This window comes from Meles meles, chromosome 10, assembly GCF_922984935.1.
Source record: "Meles meles chromosome 10, mMelMel3.1 paternal haplotype, whole genome shotgun sequence".
Classification (NCBI taxonomy): Eukaryota; Metazoa; Chordata; class Mammalia; order Carnivora; family Mustelidae; genus Meles; species Meles meles.
Window position 1 is genome coordinate 80,870,738 of NC_060075.1, and position 22,521 is coordinate 80,893,258.

General features: G+C 37.2%; 1 protein-coding gene across 2 annotated transcripts in view; it reads left to right on the top strand.

The window, feature by feature from the left end:
- The window catches only part of SEMA3E (semaphorin 3E), a 253,303-nt gene that overhangs the window by 134,017 nt on the left and 96,765 nt on the right, over positions 1–22,521 (top strand). For both annotated transcript variants that reach the window (XM_046020062.1, XM_046020063.1), the window contains exon 2: positions 5,664–5,824. In XM_046020062.1, the coding sequence (XP_045876018.1) occupies positions 5,664–5,824 (161 nt within the window). The remainder of the gene's footprint in view (positions 1–5,663; positions 5,825–22,521) is intronic.

Genomic DNA, 22,521 nt, shown 5'->3' on the forward strand with positions numbered 1-22,521 from the left:
AAGTTTCTCTTAGTCTTAATACCAGTGTTAATACTTAATAGTCAGGGTTCTCCAAAGAAACAGAACCTGTAAGAGGTATATAAAATGAGGTACTGGCTTACACAGTTACAGAAGCTGAGAAGTCCTGTGGTCTCCTGTCTGCATAACAGAGAGACAGGAAAGCTGGTGGTTTAGTTCAGTCTGAGTCTGAAGGCGTAAGAACCAGGGGAGCTGATGATGTAAGTCTCAATCTGAGGGCAGGCAAGAGCCAGCTCAGTTGGATAGGCAGGGAACAAAAGGAAAAAAGAGTAACTTCTTCCTTCCTCCCTCCATCTTTTGTTCTACTCAGACCCTCAGCACATTGGATGACATCCTCCCATGATGCTTTAGTTGGTGCATCAAGTAAATGGTCATCTCATCCAGAAACACCTTAACAGATATACCCAGAAATCATGTTTAGCCAAATGTTTGTGCAATCCTGATCTAGTCAAATTGATATATACAATTAGCCATCACACCAACCAATGTTCCTAAGCAACTGATAGACTTTTTCTGTTGTGTATAGTGACTTTTACTTTGAATTTGGGGAAGTCAGGGATAATTTTGGTATTCACTTTAATGATGTATAGGGATATTAAATAATATCTTTCAGTTAATAAAATTAATTCCAGTCTTATTTTCCTTAATTTTTCCCCTTCATCTTGGTAACCCTAACATTATATTTGTTCAGTTAACTATATTTTTATAAGTCATCTCAGATCCTTTTTGGGAAGAGGCAAGTTAAATAATCAGATAAGAATAGAAAATTGGAGTTAGTATTGAAGTATAAATATATACAGCCTTTAAAGAATGTTTCTGTTATAGGATTTATTCATAACAGATACTTTTAACCTTTCCTGACTTAAAGTCTAGGATGTTGGAGCATCACAGACAGTTAAGAAGGACAGTTTGGGTCATAGAGAAGATTAAGGAACACAATCAGGATTTATACCTGCGGAAACTGACAAGAAATACATAAACCATCACATTGACATGTATTGAGCATTATCATGATTCTGAAATAGTATATCTACCTATAAGCCCAGACGTCTTAGGAATCTGTAATTGGCACTACTGTGTTGTATGGTGATGGTCAAAATAGAAAGTTGCAGAAGCAACTCAATAAGCTCTCATTTTGTGAAAATGTTTAAAGAAAACTATAGTCTATTCATTGGGTCTTATAAGTTTAAAAAGGTAAAGTGACTTTAGGAATTATTCTAGGAAGTGTCTTCATAAGTAAAATGAAATTTATTGACTTACCGCCTGAGGCATGTCTATGATATTCAACTTAATGTATCCAAACATATCTTGGCAGCAGTTTCCTTTGAGGCAACATAAATAAAATAAGATCCACAGTTCCTTATAACTTAAAACAAAGTGTTCTTAGACCCTATATATCATTGAAATATATGAAAGGTCATAAATATTTTAACTACTTCCCTTTGGGCAAGTTTAAATATGGCACGTGTGATATTTACACTTGTTCATTATACTCCTTCCATTTGTTAAACTTCCAAAACACAAGTTTTATGCTGTACTTGGAAAGGCTCTAAAATATCTGTGTGGTTTTTTGCAATGTTTTTATGACCTCCACTTTAGAAATGCAATTTAGTCAAGGACTTAAGAATTTTGAAGGTGGAATGGGGGTCAACATGCAAGGAAACCATCAACATAAATGTTAGTTGGTATGACCAAGAGGCTAGATGGTTGTTCAAGGTGACACAGGTAATTAATGGCAAAGCCAAGATTTGCATGTGACACTTCAGATTCTCCGTCTTCAGGACTTTTTGTTATGACATACACATCTGTTGTACTTTAATTCTCATGGGGTTTTTTTTGTAACTTGAGTAATTTTTTGTTGTAATAATATATGTCTATAGGGTGGTTATTTTAATTTCTGGGCATATGAGTTTATCAGTAAAATAAAGGACAGTGGTAATTTATTTTATTTTTAAACAGATTTTATTTATTTATTTAATGTAGAAGAGAGACACTGCAGTGCAAGGGTCAAAGGGGGAGGGAGAGGGACGAGTAGATTCCACACTGAGTGTGGAGCCCAAGGTGGGGCTTGATCTCAGTAAAGCAAGAGTGGGGTGCTTGACTGAGTCACCCAGATGCAGCAGGACAGTGGTAATTTAAACAATTTAAACAATTACTCCGTGGCTGTTCACTGTTGTGGGAGGAAAAAAAAATATATATATAAATGTAAAGGCCATAAGCAATGAACATTTTAAAAATTATGCATTTGTTGGACATACATTTCAATTTTTTCTCTTTGCATTTTCCAAACTGTTTCTCCATGGGTGCATGAGTATACTTTTGAGATCTCATGGGATAGACCTGGCTACCAAAATGGGAAGATGGGTCCGAATAAAAGGTGATATACCAGAGTAAAATAAGCTTGATGCATCAGTAGTCAGTCTCTATTACTACAGACAAAAAAATAAGAACTACCACCTTTAGACTATTAGAATTAGAGTAAGTGTAGCAGAAATTGACGAGTTATAAAAATAAGTAGCTGTTAATGTCTATCTCTCTTTAATCTATACAGGGGTAATAAGGTCCCAGTAACCTCATTGGGAAATAAGTAAGGTGATCTCTAGAGGGAACTGATTCCTGGAGTGCCTCCTTTACTGGTTGGGCTGCCCTTCATTTGATTTCAGACTTTTTAATATGGGCACAGACCATTCCACTCTGGCAACACTTTAGGGTGTGCTCTTGTATTTTATTCCTTTCATAACTTTATCATTTTCCAGCAAACTTAATTACCCAAACTCTGCACCTTACTGGATATGGTTTAGAGACCTATTAAGTCTAGATGATGTGTAACCATTCTTTTTAAATTGCATCCTTTCAGATAATGATTTCACTATCCATAAAACTTGGAGAATTTTAGCAACCTATTAGAATAACAGGGGGACATATTCTGGATAAGAGTCCATTTAGCAGCCCTGATATAAAACCATAAGTGATCATATGTAAAGACAAGGTGTAATGGCATTAGACGGTGTTGATCCATATTTTTGTTATGGTATCAAATCCCTAAAATATGCATCTCTTACTGTTGGTTGATGCCTAGGAAGAAAGGAAAACGATATGATTTTACCTTGACAAAATTGTTATGTGGCAAAAATTTGTCTTTCAGGATTCAGAACCCCTGATCATTCCTCTTTCCTCCTTCCCAGATAAAGCACCTAATTATTCTTTGCATCCCTCCCTCAAAATTTGTTCTCAGATTCTTTATTTAGATGAAGAGTCAAATGACTCAATATCACTAGTTTTACTTTTGTAAGAGATACTTTGATTTAACAATATTTCTTATTTATTTATTTTTTAAAAGATTTTATTTATTTGGGAAAGAGAGAGAGCGAGCGCACATGAGAGAGCACATGAGCAGTGGGAGAAGCAGGCTTCCTGCTGAGCAAGGAGCCTGATGTGGGGCTCGATCCCAGAACTCTGGACTCACAGCCCTAGCCGAAGGCATCTGCTTAACTGACAGAGCCACTTGCGGGCCCCAGCAATATTTCTTATCTTAAACTAAAGGGTTTTTATTATTATCATTATTTTTAGTGTAGTTGACACCTTGTGTTACACTAATTTCAGGTGTATTAAACTAGAGGTTTAAACTCAGACCTACTCCTCAAAATTTTGGACACCTACAATTACAGAGTAGAGATTTAGACAGTGAATACGTTTATTTTTAATTTATTTGAGAGAGACAAAGAGAGAGAGAGCGCAACCATGAGTGGGAGAGAGGGGCAGATAGAGAAGCAGACTCCCCGCAGAGCAGGGAGCCCAACACAGGGCAAGATCAATGCAGGGCTTGATCCCAGGACCCGAGATCATGATCTGAGCCGAAGGCAGATGTTTAACCAACTGAGCTATCCAGGTGCCCCAAATACATTTTTTAAAAGATTCTGTATATTTATTTGACAGACCACAAGCAGGGGGAGCAGCAAGCAGAGGGTGAGGGAGAAGCAGGCTTGCCGCTGAGCAGGGAGCCTGACTTGGGGCTCTATCCCAGGGGACCGGGATCAGGACCCGAGCTGAAGGCAGAGACACTCAAATGACTAAGCCATCTAGGTGCCCCAAATACATTTTTAACAGAGGGGGAAAAGGTCCTTCATCTCTTTGTTCCCAGAAGCAGAGCGGTCACAGTGCATGGAGTTTGGTCACATCTCATCCTGCTTTCTGGACTTTAGTGTCTGGTCACCAGTTCTCCCCATTCTTTGTCAGATGCATTAGGCTTTGACTTTCAGGAAATGAAGCTGTCTTTGAACCTGTCAGCATTTCCCAAGGGGGCCTCTTTGGGAATTTTTCAGCATGTAGGGTCCAGTCTTAGGGGCAGTAATAACATCATGGAAGGCTCTCCTATATCACCTTCCAAGCTTACGTCCTGAACTGCCATATACAGTTAAATACCTTCAACAAGCAGACAGATGCACACACATGAGACGTGTGTGTCAGACTGTGACTTTCTTTTTCTTTTTTTTTAAGGATTTTATTTATTTATTTGACAGACAGAGATCACAAGTAGGCAGAGAGGCAGGCAGAGAGAGAGGGGGGGAAGCAGGCTCCCCGCCGAGCAGAGAGCCCGATGCGGGACTTGATCCCAGGACCCCGGGATCATGACCTGAGCCAAGGCAGAGGCCTTAACCCACTGAGACACCCAGGGGCCCCCAGACTGTGACTTTCTAAAACTAAGTGTATGTTAGTTGAAACAAATCACTTGCGGTTTCTGCTGTAGGCATGAATGCATAAACACCAGTCAAAAATCAAGAGAGATCTCTTAGAGATCCCAACCAGTTTTATCTATTGTCCCTGCTGAACTGAATGCTATCATGCAGTACCTCATTTTTTAACAACCTGAGAGTTTCCAGACTTGGACACTTTGATTTTGGATGTGACTTTCAAAACCAGTATCAAGTGGAGACATGTGTGTGTGTGTGTGTGTGTGTGTGTGTGTGTGTGAGTTTGTGTGTATCTGGAATTAAATGGACATGCTTTTAGAATATTTTTTGTAGACTTGGAATTTTTGTAGCACACAGAGAAGTAAATATGAAATTTATAGTAAAATGACTTTTCTACATAGCACTTTACATAAAGATTATGAAGGTTAACTCTTTCTGTATTTAAAAACATAGGGTACCTACCTTACGTATTGAATTGAAGTTTTTAAATTCACAAACTTATAAAGATTTTAATTTGTGCACATTAAAATTTCTTCCCAGTTACACTTTCTTACTTGTTAAACAATTTTTTTAGTTTTCTTTGTTTTATCACGAAAGGCCCTTATCAATACGGAGCACTGAATAAATTTACAATATACATGATTTGATAGACATAGATATCATGAATAGACTACTACAGTAAATTTAGTTAACGTCCATTATGTCACATAGAATTTTTTTTCTTGTGATGAGAACTTTCTGTTTTAGCAGCTTTCAGATATGCAATACACTATTGTTAATACGCTGCATATTTTTAATATTTTGAGTAATAAATTCTAAAGACTTCATATTAGTGATAAAATGAATGTTGTCATACCTAATAGAACTATGTAGTTAATAGAGCCATGATAAAAGTGTTATAAAGGTATTTGTATTTTCCCTTTTGTTTACTGAACATTTTCTTCTGCGTTTCAGAACTCTTGGACCTAAATCGAACATCGATCTTTCATAGCCCTTTTGGGTTTCTTGATCTCCATGAAATGCTGCTGGATGAATATCAGGAGAGACTCTTCGTGGGAGGCAAGGATCTTGTGTACTCTCTCAGCCTCGAACAAATAAGCAATGGCTATCGAGAGGTATGGAAACATCCAGCTGTGTATCGGGAGGGAAAGAAAAGGACGCGGGGGAGATAACTTCTTGCATGGTGTTACTTGAAGTAGTTTTTGATTGTTGGCCATTTTAATATTCTGAGTGATTATTTTATTGAAAGAAATAAAACATTCATAAAATGAAGTCCTTTTGAGAAAAGTCTATAAAGTATCAAGAATGAACTTTTCTAGCACACCACTAATCTCTGTATTCCCAGAAGACTTTGGATTGGTGTGTTTGACATTCCTGTTTGCATGAAGGCCCTTGTCACCACACCCACTGTCCTGAGACCTGAGTTTGGAACCTGCTTTTACCAGCAGTCCCTCTAGGCTTTATGACTACAAAAACCCCAGCCTAAAGAAATAAGGATGCGTGACCTTGCTATAAATATTAACTCAGGTGGGTGTTCCTTAAATGCTGGCGGATTAAAGTATATTAAAATAGGCAAGTGTCCAACATTTTCAAGCAAAGGTTGAATGTGATGAAAAAAGATAGCACTTAGAGTCTCTGCTTATACAGAGTTGAGTCTAGCTAAAATTTTTTTCAGATCCAAGTCAACCTTAAAGCATGAAGAAATACTTAGATGATAGTATCTTTCTGGCATAAAACATGAAGAAGTATTTAGACGATAGTACCTTTTTGGCATAAATGTATGTATTACATAATACATTTTCTTTACAATACACATTTATTTTTATGTTTGTCAGAATGATCAATGTCCATATTTTTTAAAGTCACCTAAAAAATTTATGATGAAAAACAGCCTCCTTTCATCTCTGCCAGTTCCTAACCCCTAGAGAAAATTATTTCAACTCTTGTTACTTCTTTTGATTCTTACCTCCATTTTTCTAAATAACATTTATATGCTATTCTTTCTTGATACCATTGATGTTAGACATTATCTATAGACTTTCTATTAAGGAAGATGGGGATTTTAACATTCTTTATTTGCACTACCATAGCTAAAATATCTCTGCAGTATGTGAGAAGCCCCCACTTATCTGTCCCTTCATCTTCCCAATTTAGCTGTAGCACAATTTTTATTTAAATAACAACTATCTACATTAGTGTAATTAGGAAATAGATCACATTTACTTTTTTTTGCCCCTTATGGGATTAAATATTATCCCTTCTTTTTTTCAATTTGCTTATATTTTATTATATTACTTTCTCTAATTTTTCACCAAACACCAAACTCTCTACCCAACTTCCTCCCCTCTTCTCAGTTTCCATCAGTTCCAAGTTTTCGGTTTTTAAATTAGAGATATCCTTTCTGGTTCTCTTACCATCCCAGAGTTGAATGTTAGCATTACCTTTGAGAGTCCCCCTCTACCTCACTTGTAGAGTTTTTTTGATGAGTTACTATGACCTTTTAATGAAATATGCCTTCTGGAAGCTTCTTGAAGAAGGATCCAAAGTAAACTTCTGAGTTTTTTATGTTTGAAAATAATAATATTCAAACTTCACATGTAATTGAAAGATGAGTATAAAATTCTGGAATGAAAATCTTTGGCTTCAGAATTTTGAGGATACTGTTCCATGTTTAAAGACTTTCAAGATAGCTGTGAGACATTACTGCCTTTCGAATTTCAAAGTTTTGTATGTAACCGCTTTCCTTCCGCTATATCCCCCTAATCTTTTTTTTTTAAATATTTTATTTATTTATTTGACAGAGAGAGAGGTCACAAGTAGGCAGAGAGGCAGGCAGAGAGAGAGGGAGAAACAGGCTCCTCACTGAGCAGAGAGCCCGATGCGGGGCTCGATCCCAGGACCCTGAGATCATGACCTGAGCCGAAGGCAGAGGCCTAAACCACTGAGCCACCCAGGCGCCCCATATATCCCCCTAATCTTGACACTAAGTGCCTCTGTATTTTTTTTTTAAGATTTTATTTATTTATTTGACAGAGAGACAGATCACAAGTAGGCAGAGAGGCAGACAGAGAGAGAGGGAAGCAGGCTCCCCGCTGAGCAGAGAGCCCCATGTAGGACTCGACCCCAAACCCTGGGATCATGACCTGAGCTGAAGGCAGAGGCTTTAACCCACTGAGCAACCCAGGTGCCCCGTGCCTCTGTATTTTAAATTTTTCTCAAATTTCTCTTAGAGTTGTTTTTGTTTTTGTTTTTTTTCATCCACATTGGGCCTTCTACAGGAGACCTCATGGCCTTCAGTTCTGGAAAATATTTTTTTTTTTTTTAAGATTTTATTTATTTGTCAGAGAGAGAGGACACACACAAGCAGGCAGAGAGGCAGGCAGAGAGAGAGAGGAGGAAGCAGGCTCCCTGCCGAGCAAGGAGCCAGATGCGGGACTCGATCCCAGGACCCCAGGATCACAACCCGAGCCGAAGGCAGTGGCTCAACCAACTGAGCCGCCCAGGCGTCCCTGGAAAATATTTTTTAAATGTTTTTTCTTCTTTCCATTTTCTTCTTGATTCTCTTTCCCTCGCTGTTCTGGCCTGTTTATTGTACAAACTTAGGACCATTGCTCCTAATTTCACCTACACCTCTCCAATTCCTATTCTCTGAAGGACCATAGACTTCCAATTTCTGAGAATCTCTGAAGTTTTCATGAATCAGCTTGCTTATTGGCTCCCTTCACCTTGTAAGCATTTAGATTTCAGTTTTTCTAGTGTGCAGAGCCATTCAACACTTTCCCATATGTCAGAGAACTTCCAAAATGTTGCTGACATTTCTTTGGCTTCTCTACTCAAGTTCTGTCTTGTCCTTTTTGGATTATGTCCTTTATATCATTTGAATAGTTGCAAGAGGGAGTGGAAGCACATAGTCTTTCCTTTTTACTATCATTTTTCATTATGTTCTCTCAATAGTTCTTAAAAGACATGATATCTCTTTATATATGTAACATATATAGTATTTATATTATATACACTCACAGATATGTATACCCATCTATAAGACCATCTATGACCTCCTCCTTCCCGTCAAATTCAATGGTTTTTCCTCTCTGCTCAGATAGTCTTTCCCCCACTAACTGTGATGTTCACCATATGGCTCTTGTCTTGTTCTCTCTGTTACATCGTCTCTGTTCTCTGATGTTCTGTGAAGGAATATCTAAGCTAGGGATCCTAAGTATTGGATTCATAGAACAACCTCTGTTATGGACTGAATGTCCCCCAAATTCATATGTTTGAGCCCTAACCCCAAGTACCTCAAGTATGACCATATTTGGAAATAAGACCTTTAAAGAGATGATAAAGTTAAAATGAGGCCATTAGGTTGGGCCCTAACCCAGTCTGATAGGTGTCCTTATAAAAGGAGGAAATTCAGTCACACAAAGAAGCATCAGGGTTGTGTGCCTACAAAGGAAATACAGTGTGAGTCACTGTAGCCATGAGTGAGAAGGTAGCCATCTACAAGCCAAGGAGAGGCCTCAGAAGGAACCAATCTTGCCAACACCTTGATTTTGGGCTTCCAGCCTTCAGAGCTATGATAAAACAAATTTCTGTTGTTTGTGCCACCCAGTCCATGGTATTTTGTTATACCACAGCTATAATAAACTAAGACAATCTCTATAACAAATTTTAAGTATGTGAACATGGAAAGATCCTTCAAGGGATGGGACAGCCTTAAGATTAAGAATCTTTGTGTTATGGAAGTGGTTTTTAAATTGTTATCCTTGGGTGAGGATCATGTAACCATTATGGAGTTGGTCCCTGGAATCCACATTTATAGCAATCTCTCTTGATGATTCTTCTGTACACAAAATCTCCTAATGATTTTCCTCAGCTGTTGTTTCTGACATGGAGCTCAGACCAAGAGGTATCAGCTTCCCACATTAATGTGATTCCCCTTTTAGAGTAGAGGAAATTGAATCACCTACTTCTTCTCCTTTGTTGTTTTGCCCTAATGGTGTCCTTAGGCCTGTAATGCTGGAAAGACTGGGGAAATGACCTGGGAAGACTCTATAAGGGACAAGGAGAGTGGTAGGGTTTCATGAACTGCATCATAGGGAGCTAAATAGAATAGTATGTGACCTTTGAAGCTTAAGGGTGCCATATCTCAAGAATATCAAGGAAAGTAGCCACACAAATTATTAAATTCAGTAACTTTGCTGCATTCAAGGGTAAATCCTCATTTTGTGGAGCCTGAAGTATATAGTTTAGTGACCCCTTCAGGAAATACACTTATTCAGACATAAATTTCAAAATTGCTAAGGTCCTTCCCTGGGTCACAAAAGAGTCATATTCCAGCAAGGACCCCTGAGGCTTAAGCTTCATCGACTCCGAGATAACTTCACCTCACCTGCATTTATGGTTTTGTACTTTTCCTTCTTGGTTCCACAAAGTGATTAGCAGTGAAAGTTCAAATAGAACTTTTGTGTTTGCTTTCAGTAGCAGCATGATTAAAGCTAGGTCTGCCTGATGCACCTTTTGTTTAAAGGAATGAACTTGAGAATGAACGTGCCTTGGTGCTTTCCAGGCTCTGAAGATGCAATGTGTCTGCCGCTGGGCCAGGCTTTCCTCTGATCTTTTCTGAACCTTGTTCCCTCTATTTTTTTGGTAACCTGTTACTGCATTTTTAATCTCTTCTGTTTTGCTTTATCTATCTCTGGGTTTCTCATCATGAGTTCTGTTAACATTATGAATAGGTGTGAGTTGGGGAGAGAGGTGTCCTGTGCATGGTTGACTGTTTAGCTGTCCCAGGGTTCTATGTAATAGATGTCAGCAGGACGCATCCCCCCAGGCATGACAATCTAAAAATCTCTGGACACTACCAGATACCTCTTGGGAGGCAGAATTGCTGAGGTCAAATCATTAAGTCCAGCCCATCATTCTGTGAGCAAGGTCCAGACCCCACCATAGAAAAATTTCCCCTTAAATATGTATCCATGTGATCCCAACTCCCTCCTTTTCCCCCTGAGATCAGGTACCTGAGTATAGCCAAAGCCCACTATATTTATGTCTTAGCTTTTAATAACTTTTGAATGTAATATTCAATACATAAAAGAATAAAATAACACAAACATGTTAGAAAGCATAATAATGAAAGCAACACCAGTGAACCCGCACTCATCCAACTCAAGAATGAGAATATCACCAATCCCACTATAGCTGCATCTACCTTTACCTCCCCATCTTTCCCTCCTCATGCCTCCTGCTGCATACAAGTGATTACTACCCTGTATTTTATGTCCGTTTTTTGTTTTTATTTTAAAAGTTATTATAATAAATGTTTTCCTGTATACTATATTATTTAGAGCTACTTGTTTTGAGCTATATAAAAATGATCTACAATAGCATATTGCAGTCTTCTGGGATTATTTTTGTTGTTGTTCTGTTTTATTCAGTATTATTTCTTAGAGTCAGTCATCTTTCTTATTGTTCCTTTGTTGTAGAAATAGAATAGTGAATTAGGACCACAAATTAGATTTCTAGGTTCCAATCCTGACTCTCATTTATAACACTTGGCAAATTCCTTAGCCCCTTTACACCTGTTTCCTCATTTGTAAAATGGGGGAAATGTTAATCTTTTCTGAGGACAAAAGTTAACATAAGTAAGGGATGAAGAAGTATGCTTCGCACACATTAGAAGCTATGTATAAGCTCTTATTAGTCACTTTGACTGGTATGTAATATATTCCATTGTATGACTATAGCACAGTTTACCCATTACCTGTCAAAGGACAATTGGATGGTACCCAGGATTTTGCTTTATTGGTTTCTATGATTACTATAGTGATATCTCCTAATATGCATTCCTGAAGGAATGCCTCTAGGGCATATAGTCTGGATATGTCTGGCTACAGGTTAATTGCTGTTGATGTTCACCTATACAAAATAATGCCTACTGCTTCTCCAAAGTAGAAAGTAGTTATACAAAGTTCCACTCCTTCCAACAGTGTTTGAGTTCCTGGTGATCCACACACCCTCCAAACCTTCTTCCACTGGTCTCTTTGATCCACATATTTTTCAGCAGTCTTCCCTTGATTCATTTGTTTATCCCCACCTGATACCTCACTGTCTTGGCAACTACAATAGCATTTTTATTTATTTTTAATTTTATTTATTTGATTGTAATTTTCCTAACACAATACTTATTTTATAGTTCTTTTTTTTTTTTAAAGATTTTATTTATTTATTTGACAGAGAGAGAGATCACAAGTAGGCAGAGAGAGAGGGAGAGAGGAAAGCGGGCTCCCTGCTGAGCAGAGAGCCCGATGTGGGGCTCGATCCCAGGACCCTGGGATCATGACCTGAGCCGAAGGCAGAGGCTTTAACCCACTGAGCCACCCAGGCGCCCCCACAATACTTATTTTAGAAGCAGGACATATACATTGTAAAAGATTAGAAAATACTGACTTAAAAAATACCATACAATAATAGCAGATAGTGATAACTGCTATGGAGAAAAATAGAGCTGGTTATTTAGGTTCAATAGCCGGTTGTGGCTAGTGGCTGGCATAGTGGACGGTGAGGGCTAAAGAAGCAGCATCACAGTGTGTGGCTGAGATTGATTTCAAGGGAAGATCATTGAAAGATCAGAGGATGGGGCATCCATTAGCTAGGGTGATTGCTGACGATTCATCCTTCTGAAGAGAAAGACGGTAATCTAGGTGAAAAAAACCCTTTCCATTAATAAGGAGCACGTGACAAAGGATGACGGCAGATGACTACAAGGAAGGAGAGCAGGTGGTATGGTTGTGATCACATGAGCTTCAGAGCAGCAGGGGTTTTATGTTTACTATTTTGTTTTAAATTCTTATGGGGTAGATGAATTTAGGGTGAAAATTAATTAGGAGCAGGCAAGAAGGATCACTTAAAATATCTTTCTTAACATGTGGGTTTAGATTTTAAAAAGCCACCAGCATTTGGGGGCGCCTGGATGGCTCAGCGGGTTAAAGCCTCTGCCTTCAGCTCGGATCATGTTCGCAGAGTCCTGGGATCGAGCCCCGCATCGGGCTCTCTGCTTAGCTGGGAGCCTGCTTCCTCCTCTCTCTCTCTCTGCCTGCCTCTCTGCCTACTTATAATCTCTATCTGTCAAATAAATAAATCTTAAAAAAAAGAAAAAAGCCACCAGCATTAGGGATGGCTGGTAGAGAAACAGAAGTTTCAGGGCACATGGTGGTTTCAGTTAAAACTGGAAGGTCAAGGAATACTGGAAAAAGAGTTGGGGGTTTTGGTGGATTTTGCTAAAGCCAGAGCAGGCATTTGAGATGATTTAATGGAAGTGTTTGATGGTCCAGAAGGGCGGAGTCAGACTGGGACCTGCACAGAGCTTGGTGGGGGCGAGGGAATGAGTCCAGCTATTAGCTGTGGATCTCTTGGGGCCGGGAGTGTCCTTGCTCCCTTGAGGCCTGCAGTCACAATGTAGGAATGTGTCACAATGGACTAGCCCTGATAATCTCCCCAGGAAGATGACTAATTGTAATTTTTAACTTTAGTAGGAAATAGAAACCATTAAACAGGTGGATCCTCTCTCTCCTATCACCAGTGCTGCTAATTCTGTGTGACTTTTCTCCCTCCCTCCTTATTATGGGTGGGGGTGCTCTTTCTGCTTTCACACAGTGCCATTCCTGCTATCCCTGCTCTGTATCCCACCCTGCTGACTTTTTTTAAGGATTGGTTATGTTTTATCCTTTCTATACCATTTCCTCTCTTTCTATGAAATCAGCAACAAATACAGTTTTGTATAGGGGGTCTTAAACATTTTTGTGTGTCATGGAATCTATTTAGCAGTCTGGTGAAGTCTTTGGACCCTCATATGTATTAAATCATTTTGTAGGATTACTAAACAAAATATTGAAAACAGTCACCAAATTATAAATATTTTGAAATAAACCTATCACACTACAAGAATAATAATTCGTAGTATAAAAACATGTAGCTTCTTAGTGTATTAAATAATAAGACCTAGCAACTGCTCTTTTCAGTACTGTAATTTCTAAGTAATGATGAATGTTAATAATGTTTTGAGATACCTGTAACAACTCTCAAGTAATATTAAGATAGCTTAAAGATATTTTAGTAATATCTTTAAAATAGTATCTTTAAATAATATAATATCTAAATAAATATATATATAATATAATATCTAAAATAATATATTTAAAATAAAGGTATTTTAAAGATATCTTAATAAAGATATTTCTTGGAGCTCCTAGGTAGCTTGGTCGATTAAGCATCCAACTCTTGGCTTCAGTTCAGGTCATGATCTTGGGGTCATTAGACTGAGCCCTGCAAAGGGCTCCATGTTCAAAGGGAGTCTGCCTGAGATTCTCTCTCTGCCCCTCCTCCCACGCATGCATACATGATCTCTCTTTCTCTAAAATAAATCTTTAAAAGAATTAAAGAAAATATCAGGTATTTCTCTTCATTATTAAGCTACAGGTATTAATACTTTGATTTATTTCTTGCATTTATATTATAGAGGTGCTAATTTTAGCTGGAGATTATGCAAATAAATAATGATGTAATTTTTTCAATTAAAGCTGGTAGATTTCCGTAATTCTTTTTTCATGCCATAGTTAACAGCTCTTGCTCCATAATCTTCATTTTATAAGACATTCTAAGAAATTTGACTGAAAATAAACAGAAAGCTCTCATTTTTGCAGAGTTACAGATCCTTGTTTTCTACTCTCATTTACCTTTTTAGTCTTATCTCCAGTTGCCACACCAGCGCATTCCTAGCAGATCACTTTTTCCAGCTTTCTTGGGATATAACGACACATAACATTGTGTAAGTTTAAGGGGTATAACATGTTGATTTGGTAAATTTATATATTGCAAAATGATTGCCACCATCGCGGTAGCTACCATACTCATCATGTAACGTGGTTACAGTCTCTTTTTTGTAGTAAGAACATTTAAGATTTACTATATTAACAACTTAACTTTTAGTATATAATACAGTATTAATCATCATCATCATGCTGTACGTGAGGTCCCCAGAACTTACTATGTTATAACTGGGAGTTTGTACTCTTTGATTAACATCTCCATCCCTCCTCCCCTCTTGCTGGCAACCACTGTTCTACTCTCTGCTTCTATGAATTGGACTTTTTTAGAGTCTACATATAAGTGATATCACACAGTATTTGTCTTTCTCTGCCTGACTTATTTCACTTAGCATAATGCTCTCAGGGTCCATCCTTGTTGCAAATGATAGGACTTCCTTTCATCTCGTGACTGAATAATATCCCACTGTGTACATGTACACCACATCTTCTTTATCCATTCCTCATTGACAGACTCTCCATTTCCTTTGAATATACAACTAGAAGTGGAATTGCTGGATCCTATGGTCACTTCAGTTTTAATTTTTTTGAGGAGCTTCCATGCCATTTTCCATAGAAGCTATGCCAGTTCACATTTCCACCAGCACTGCAGAAGAGTTTCCTTTTCTACACATCTTCACCAATGCTTTTTTTTTTTATAACAGCCATTTTGGCAGTTGTGAGATGATATCTCTTTGTGGTATGATGATGATTAGTGATGTTGCATATCTCTGTTTGCTCTTTAATATCTCCTTATTGTTACATACTCTCCTTCCCTCTAACATACCCACTTTTTTTTTTTTTTTTAAGTTACCTCCTTTCTCTTCTAAACTAGATTTGGAGAAGGTTCCCCCACCCCTTTCTTAATCTTTGTTCTTATTTTGATTCTCATTTTATATTGAAATTGGCTGTTTACTTGCCAGTCTACTGTATAAGTTTGCGCCTTTATAAGAGATACTGTGTTATACTCATGCTTGCAGTTGTAGGCACTCAAAGAATATAGATATTAAAAGAATGTGACTGTGTCTATTGTGAATCCTGACTTCATCCAAGAAGTATGTTCTCTTCATCCTCTGCTCTTTTGCATTTGCCCTTGTACTTACTGCCAGAAACACTTTGAAACTAATTATTCTCTAATTTCTTTTAGGTTAATTTTGTCTGCCTTCTGTCCCCACCCCTACCCCCACCAATCACCTACCCACTTCCCCACTGGCAAACAAGGTAGGATCCTGTTTTAATGTGGGGGGTAGTTTTTACTTTGGCTGCACACTAATAACATTATTTACAAGGTAAATAATATCGGCCTTGATGTCCCCCACCCCAGACTGAAGTGCGGTTTTTAAACCACCCCCAAGGTGATTGGAACGTGCATCCAAGACTGTGAAATACTGAAGCATTATGTGTCCCTCTGGGGACACATAAATCTTGGTCCTATATGTGATGCCAAATAAATAATTGTTTTATGTATAACAATCAGAACTTTTATGAGTACACATAAGTAAGACTGCAATTTTGAAATAGATAAGAACTTACCATTTAACAGACTTAGGTATATTTGCTTTATGAATTACTTAGTTCATAGAGTTTCCCAAACGATGTAATAATAGTCTTTTGCACTGAAATTCTGCTTCTTTCAATCTATATTTTGACTCACACTCAGAAAAGTCAATCCAGGTGTTAAATCCTATTCACTGTGAAAATTTCAATTATAATTCTGTTTGTTTTATCTTGTGGTTTTATTTTATTTTATGAGAAATTCACACCTGCCCCAGGAGAGTAGCTTCTACAAATTGCTGTCTTCAGAGATCTCTAAAATCCATAGATAATGTGAGACTTCGTGATTAAACTCTGATTTCACCTGGTACTTTCTGAGAAGTTAAAAAAATTTTTTTTCCTTTTTATCTTTAAAGCCTTTGGTATTAAAAAAAGAAAAACTTGGATTAAGTTAGAGGAAACCATTATTTGAATGAAAAATTTTAAAACATCTTGCGATTTTCTGATCATAATATGACAAGTCAGGACATTCGGATGAGTAAAAAATGTGGAAAGGGAAGGACAAAGCGTCCTGGCAGACATTTTTCACTTGAACTCCTATAGGTACACCCTGGATCTGTATCTCACTTTTAATAAGCAGTTGTGTGATGAAATCCCATAGTCTCTAAATTGGGATAGGGCTCTAACCATGGAAATTCAGGGCTACTCATGTTTAAATTGGCTTTTGTTTTTCATCTGTTAAAAATGTTCCTCATTAAATTTTCTTTTACTTATTACTTAATTTTAAAATTACAGTTTTAGGCCTGGGTGCCTCGGTCATTAAGCATCTATCTACCTTCCGCTCAGGTCATGATCCCAGTCTTGGGATCAAGCCTGCTTTTCCCTCCCTCACTCCTCCTGCTTGCATTCCCTCTCTTGCTGTGCCTCTCTCTGTCAAATAAATAAATAAATAAATAAAATCTTAAAAAGAAATTACAGCTTTGTATTGAGGAAGCATTTCCAATCTAGATAATTTGAAAAGGAATGTACATGTTTCCCCTCACACCTTCCACCCCAATGCATTTATACTTCTTGTAAAGTCAAGATGTAGGCAGAAGAGATAATGATAGTTTATTATGTTATTATTAAATTCTTGGGTTAGCAGCTTTATACTCAGCAGAATTAAATTTTATTTTTAAGTGATGCATAGTTTTTTGAACTTTAATCACTGGTATAGTTTAATTGGATTTAAGTCTAAGAGGATTTAAATAGAATCATGGAAAATTAATGAGTTAAGTTTTTTTAGAGTTAACTCATAGAAAACTGAATATGTTAGATATATCACGATCATGTTCAAGAAGGGGGGGAGCACAAAAAGTGCTGGTATTTTCTATTATTTATTTATTTATTTATTTGACAGAGAGAGATCACAAGTAGACAGAGAGGCAGGCAGAGAGAGAGGAGGAAGCAGGCTCCCCCCTGCTCCCCGCACAGAGAGCCTGATTTGGGGCTCAGTCCCAGGACCCTGGGATCATGACCTGAGCCGAAGGCAGAGGCTTTAATCCACTGAGCCACCCAGACGTCGCGGTATTTTCTTAGTATTTAAAAGCCAACACGGTATTTACACAATTATTTAGTAATCCAATCTTTTAAAACAGGATTAAGAAAAAACTTTTCATGTGACTTTAAAACATTTTAATAATGTATATGCTTTCAAAATGATGAATAATAATATTCATTAGTAAACTAAAACTAGTATAATCAAAAATAAAAATCTCTTTGATATTACATAAGGTAAGTTTTTTCATATAGCATCTAAGAATTATTGAAAACATTTTTGTACTATTTTTTATATTCCATGAGAAAAATTTATTTCCTTATTTGCATTTATCACATTCATGTAAGGTTACCACTAATGAAGTGTTAGATACGATATATTTGTTTGTGTTTCTTTTATTGGTCGAAAGGGTGCCCTTATTTGTTCTGATCAATGTTTTATTTCTAGAATGAGGTTCAGCTGACCACAGTTAATTTTTGAAACGTAATAAAAACAGCCAACATACTAATTTTACTTTTTACTTCATTTTAACTGTCTTAATTCATAGATACTCTAACACTTTTTACAAAGAACAGAATGTAAATACAAAGAACACAGAATACGTTGCCAGACTGCATGGACTCCCATTTCCGGTCTGCCTCTTATGAGCTGAGTGATCTTGGGCAACTTACGCCACATCCCTATTTCTCGGTTGTCTTACCTGTGAGGGAGAGGTGACCGTAGTGCTTACCTCACAGCTTTTATGAGAGGATTCATTGAGTTATTAGATGCCAAGAACAGTCTGCAGATCGTAGTAAGCACCGTCTACCTATTTGCTACCGTGACTACTGTCTAAACTAGACATTGAATCAGCACACAGTTGTCATGCACTGCCATATCTAAGGAAGGTAGAGGAGCCTGACATATTTTGAGGGCTGTTGAACTACATTTTGGAAACCTACATGGAAATATGAAGAATGAAGACATGAACAAAACAGTCTGTACCCTAAAATATGTGTGATATAGTGGAGAAGATACATACACATTTGCCATATACAGCACAATTTAAATAAAACTGTCATAAATGTCTAAAATACTAAAAAAGTATACAGAAGCTGGTGGGTGGAGGTTCCTGGAGGAGATTAAATTTGAATTGGACTTTTACTTAGAATTTCAATTTATACAAATTGGTGGTGGGAACAGAGTGAGTAGAGGAAAGAACAGAAATTTTAGAGCTGTTTAAAATATTGACTAATACCTGAAGTAGCCACGTAAAGGGCGGAGGTTGGGGGGAGGGTGGGATGTGAGTGGTGGGAACAGGGTACAGAGTGAGAATTAAGGGTGAAAGTATAGTTGGGACTGGATTGTGAAGAATATTGACTGACGTGCCGATGAAACTTAATCGAGGCAATGCATGAGCTGGTGGGAGATTCTGAATATGTGCATAACATAACTATAATTAGAGTTAGCGTGATTACTTTAGCAGTAGTATGTTAGATAAATGGAAGGAAGAGGAAAATGGAGCTGCGAAGCCAAAAAGTAGTAGGTAGAATTGAAAACCGGGTCTGTCTGTCTGGGGAGCCTATGCTCTTTCCACTGTGTCCTACCACTGAGAAGCAGATGATGGCTTTGGTGCGAACCTCACGTCTCCCAGCTGGTCTTCCCTCTGCCGTTAGCCCTGCCTTTTGTTCGGCGGTGTTTCTTTTCCCTTGGTTCTAACACTGTTAGCGTGACCGTGTTTCACCTTCATAATGGTGAAGTACTAGTGGAATGGTTGGTTAGTTGTTGGTGACAGGAATGGAGAAAAACTACTGACTAGTATAAGAAGGAACTATTCCCCACTTGTTTACTTAGGGCAAAGATTGAGAGCTGCACTGACTCTCAACCACAGTATTCAACCATGGTAAGAGATTAGCATGGCGGTGTTCACACTTTATAGTGCCTTACCATTAGTGCTTATGTGAGGATTACTGAAATTTCCTGAAAAATAAGTCAAAAATTTTCTCTGAAAGGTAGATAACAATAGTAGTTTGAAGGATAAAATATTCTTTTCTCTTTTTCCATTTCCCAAAGAAATCAAAAGTAGGTATGTTTATTTAAGTCCCCAAACTTATTGGACTTCATAGGCTATCCCATATTAGTAATAAACTTGAATTTAACAATCCTCGATAGTTTTCTCTAAGTTTATAAATTTCAGGCTTTTTTTTTTAAAGATTTTATTTATTTATTTGACAGAGAGAGATCACAAGTAGGCAGAGAGGCAGGCAGAGAGAGAAGAGGAAGCAGGCTCCCTGCTGAGCAGAGAGCCCGATGCGGGGCTCCATCCCAGGACCCTGAGACCATGACCTGAGCCCAAGGCAGAGGCTTCAACCTACTGAACCACCCAGGTGCTCCTCAGGCTTTTTTCTAAAATTATTCTCACCATTATTCTTTTAGGCTAACATTATACTAGTTAATTTGGATATCTATACATACAGCTCTTTTAGACACTTGTTTTTAAAAGCATTTCTATTTTTCCCATTAATTCAACTTTATTGCATCAAAAGTAAAAAATTCTTATATTTTAGAATTTAATATTTTTACTGAGTAGAAAAAACATTAAAATATAATTTGCATATAATAGCAGATGGTAGTTTAATGTCAGAAGTTGAGTAAATTTCATCCATTAAAAAGGGCATGCATCAGGCCAATAATGTTTCTGTAGTAATAATATGGTCTAGTTCAAATGCTTTGGCATATAAACATTTCAAATACAAATCCTGTTTATAGTTCAAAAGATTATAATTCTGGCATATAAACTACTTAAATAATGACAGTCATTATAATTAAGTATAAAAGCATAAATACTAAAAATGATTATATGTCAGGTTAAAGATGACCATTTATAAACCATTAGGACTCTTAATGTGTTATACTCAATGTATTTTTTCATGATATTTATAGGACAAATAGTTTAAATATACATTGATGGACATGAGTACTGTGTGTAAATGTAAAATGTAGAAGGAAAAACTAAAATATAAATAAACATTTTTATTAGAATAATAGAATTAGAGAATAGATGAAATTATAATAGTGTCTAAGGTAATGAAATATATTCCATGAAGAGAGATTTACTGGATTGATTATTTATTTATTTAGAAATGGAAATTTTTTTTTAGACAGTTAAATTATTCCTTTATTGTGGATTTGTTTTTGCTTCTCTAAATCTCAGTATCATAATATCTTTTAACAGTAAGTTGTTAAATCTTCAACTGTAGCATAATTATGAGACTCACTAGGGAGTCCAGAAAAAAAATAGCTTTGTAATTTAATTTTTATTTTATATTTCTCCTTTGAGATATTCAAGAATAGTAAATTGCCTGTAAATGTGAATTGGAACAATTAAATTGTATTATAGGAGGATTGTGATGAAATGATGTGTATTTAACCTTCTGCTTTTTATACCTTTTTGAAACAGAAAATTTGGAAATAGTGTTACACCCTGTTGTTTAACTGCCTTTAAAAAATGTTGTGTGCAGAACAAATAGCTTAGTTTGATGGGGTTTTGTTGATGATAAACTCTGGAGCAGAACCAAAATACATTCTGACTTCCATAACAAATGAAGAAAATAATTTCCTTTGCTGTCTTGGCAGAATACTTGTACGTGATGGTTTTAAAATAACCCCATTTTCACAAGGTCTTGCTCTCTCATCTTTTTTCACTCGAACGAACATTTGAATGCCATCCTGGGCTTGTAAGGGTTGCTAGAAAACCAACCGAAAACAACAACAAAACTTGAGTAAATCTATAATGACATTGTTCTTTGGAGAATTCCTGGGTATTGGGCTCTAGAGTACTAAGTGTTCATAATTTAATCTTCTGTATCTCTCCCATCCTCTCAAAGTGATCTGGTTAAGACCCTTCTCTCTGTCTTCAGAAATCCCACCAGTCTTTCAAAGTTGATATTTTTGTTAATTCATACAGAATTTCCTTCCTGGTTAAACTGAAAATTGTTACTTGTCTCATTCCTTTGCCACTGTTTACAGCAACCTTTCATGTCAGTGAAGCTTATCTGTCACATTTTACTGTGGATGGATTTTACAAAGAATGTGATAATGGTGTATTGATTGATATAAGTCAATCAATAGACGTTCACTAAGCAGTAACCACATTGAAGGTGTGCCCCGTTGGGATTGTGCACTGCTGGGGATACAGAAATAAGACATTGCCTTCCTCTCTGTAACTTACAGATGAATATGAGAGCTAAAGTTAAGTAACATAAATCTTAATATAATCCTAAGTAGAGAAGGTAAGAAGAGCAACATAGGGGATCAAAGCAAGAAGAAATATTAAGAAGATACCAGAAAAGGGTTTTGTAGTGAAACACTTTTTAAGATGTGCCTGCGAAATGACTTTTTCTTTCCAAGAGCAGTGGACGTTATTACATTTGCTGCTAAAAACAATACAGATTCTGACAGTCCTTCAAAAAGCCGTTTTTCATATTCACTATCACAAAATATATTATCTTAAATTGTAAAGGGTCTGAGATTTTTACCTCACTTGTGAGAGAGCAAGTTAGCATGATACCATTTCCTAGATGCTGCCAGAAGAAATGAGATTCCTGGATCAGAGACAAAGGACTGTATTAGCCACAGCTTAGCATGTAGAATGGCCATCATGCTTGCAGCAATTGCTGTGCCCCGTAAGTGCCACGGGGGGGTGGCACATGGCATCCCAGGTAGATGCTGCACACACAGTGAGTGTGTTATGCCTGATAAACCTCAAGCTTAGGAAATAGGAAATCTCCTAAGGACGTTACAGCAAACCTATTCAGCCTTTGTCTAGAGGGAAACATTCACTTTATTATCCCGGTCAGGAAACCAGTCTTCATTTTCCCTGGAGGGAAGTTCTAAGTTCTATCTCTACCTTCAAGCCTGTTTGAAAAGATAATGGGGAACA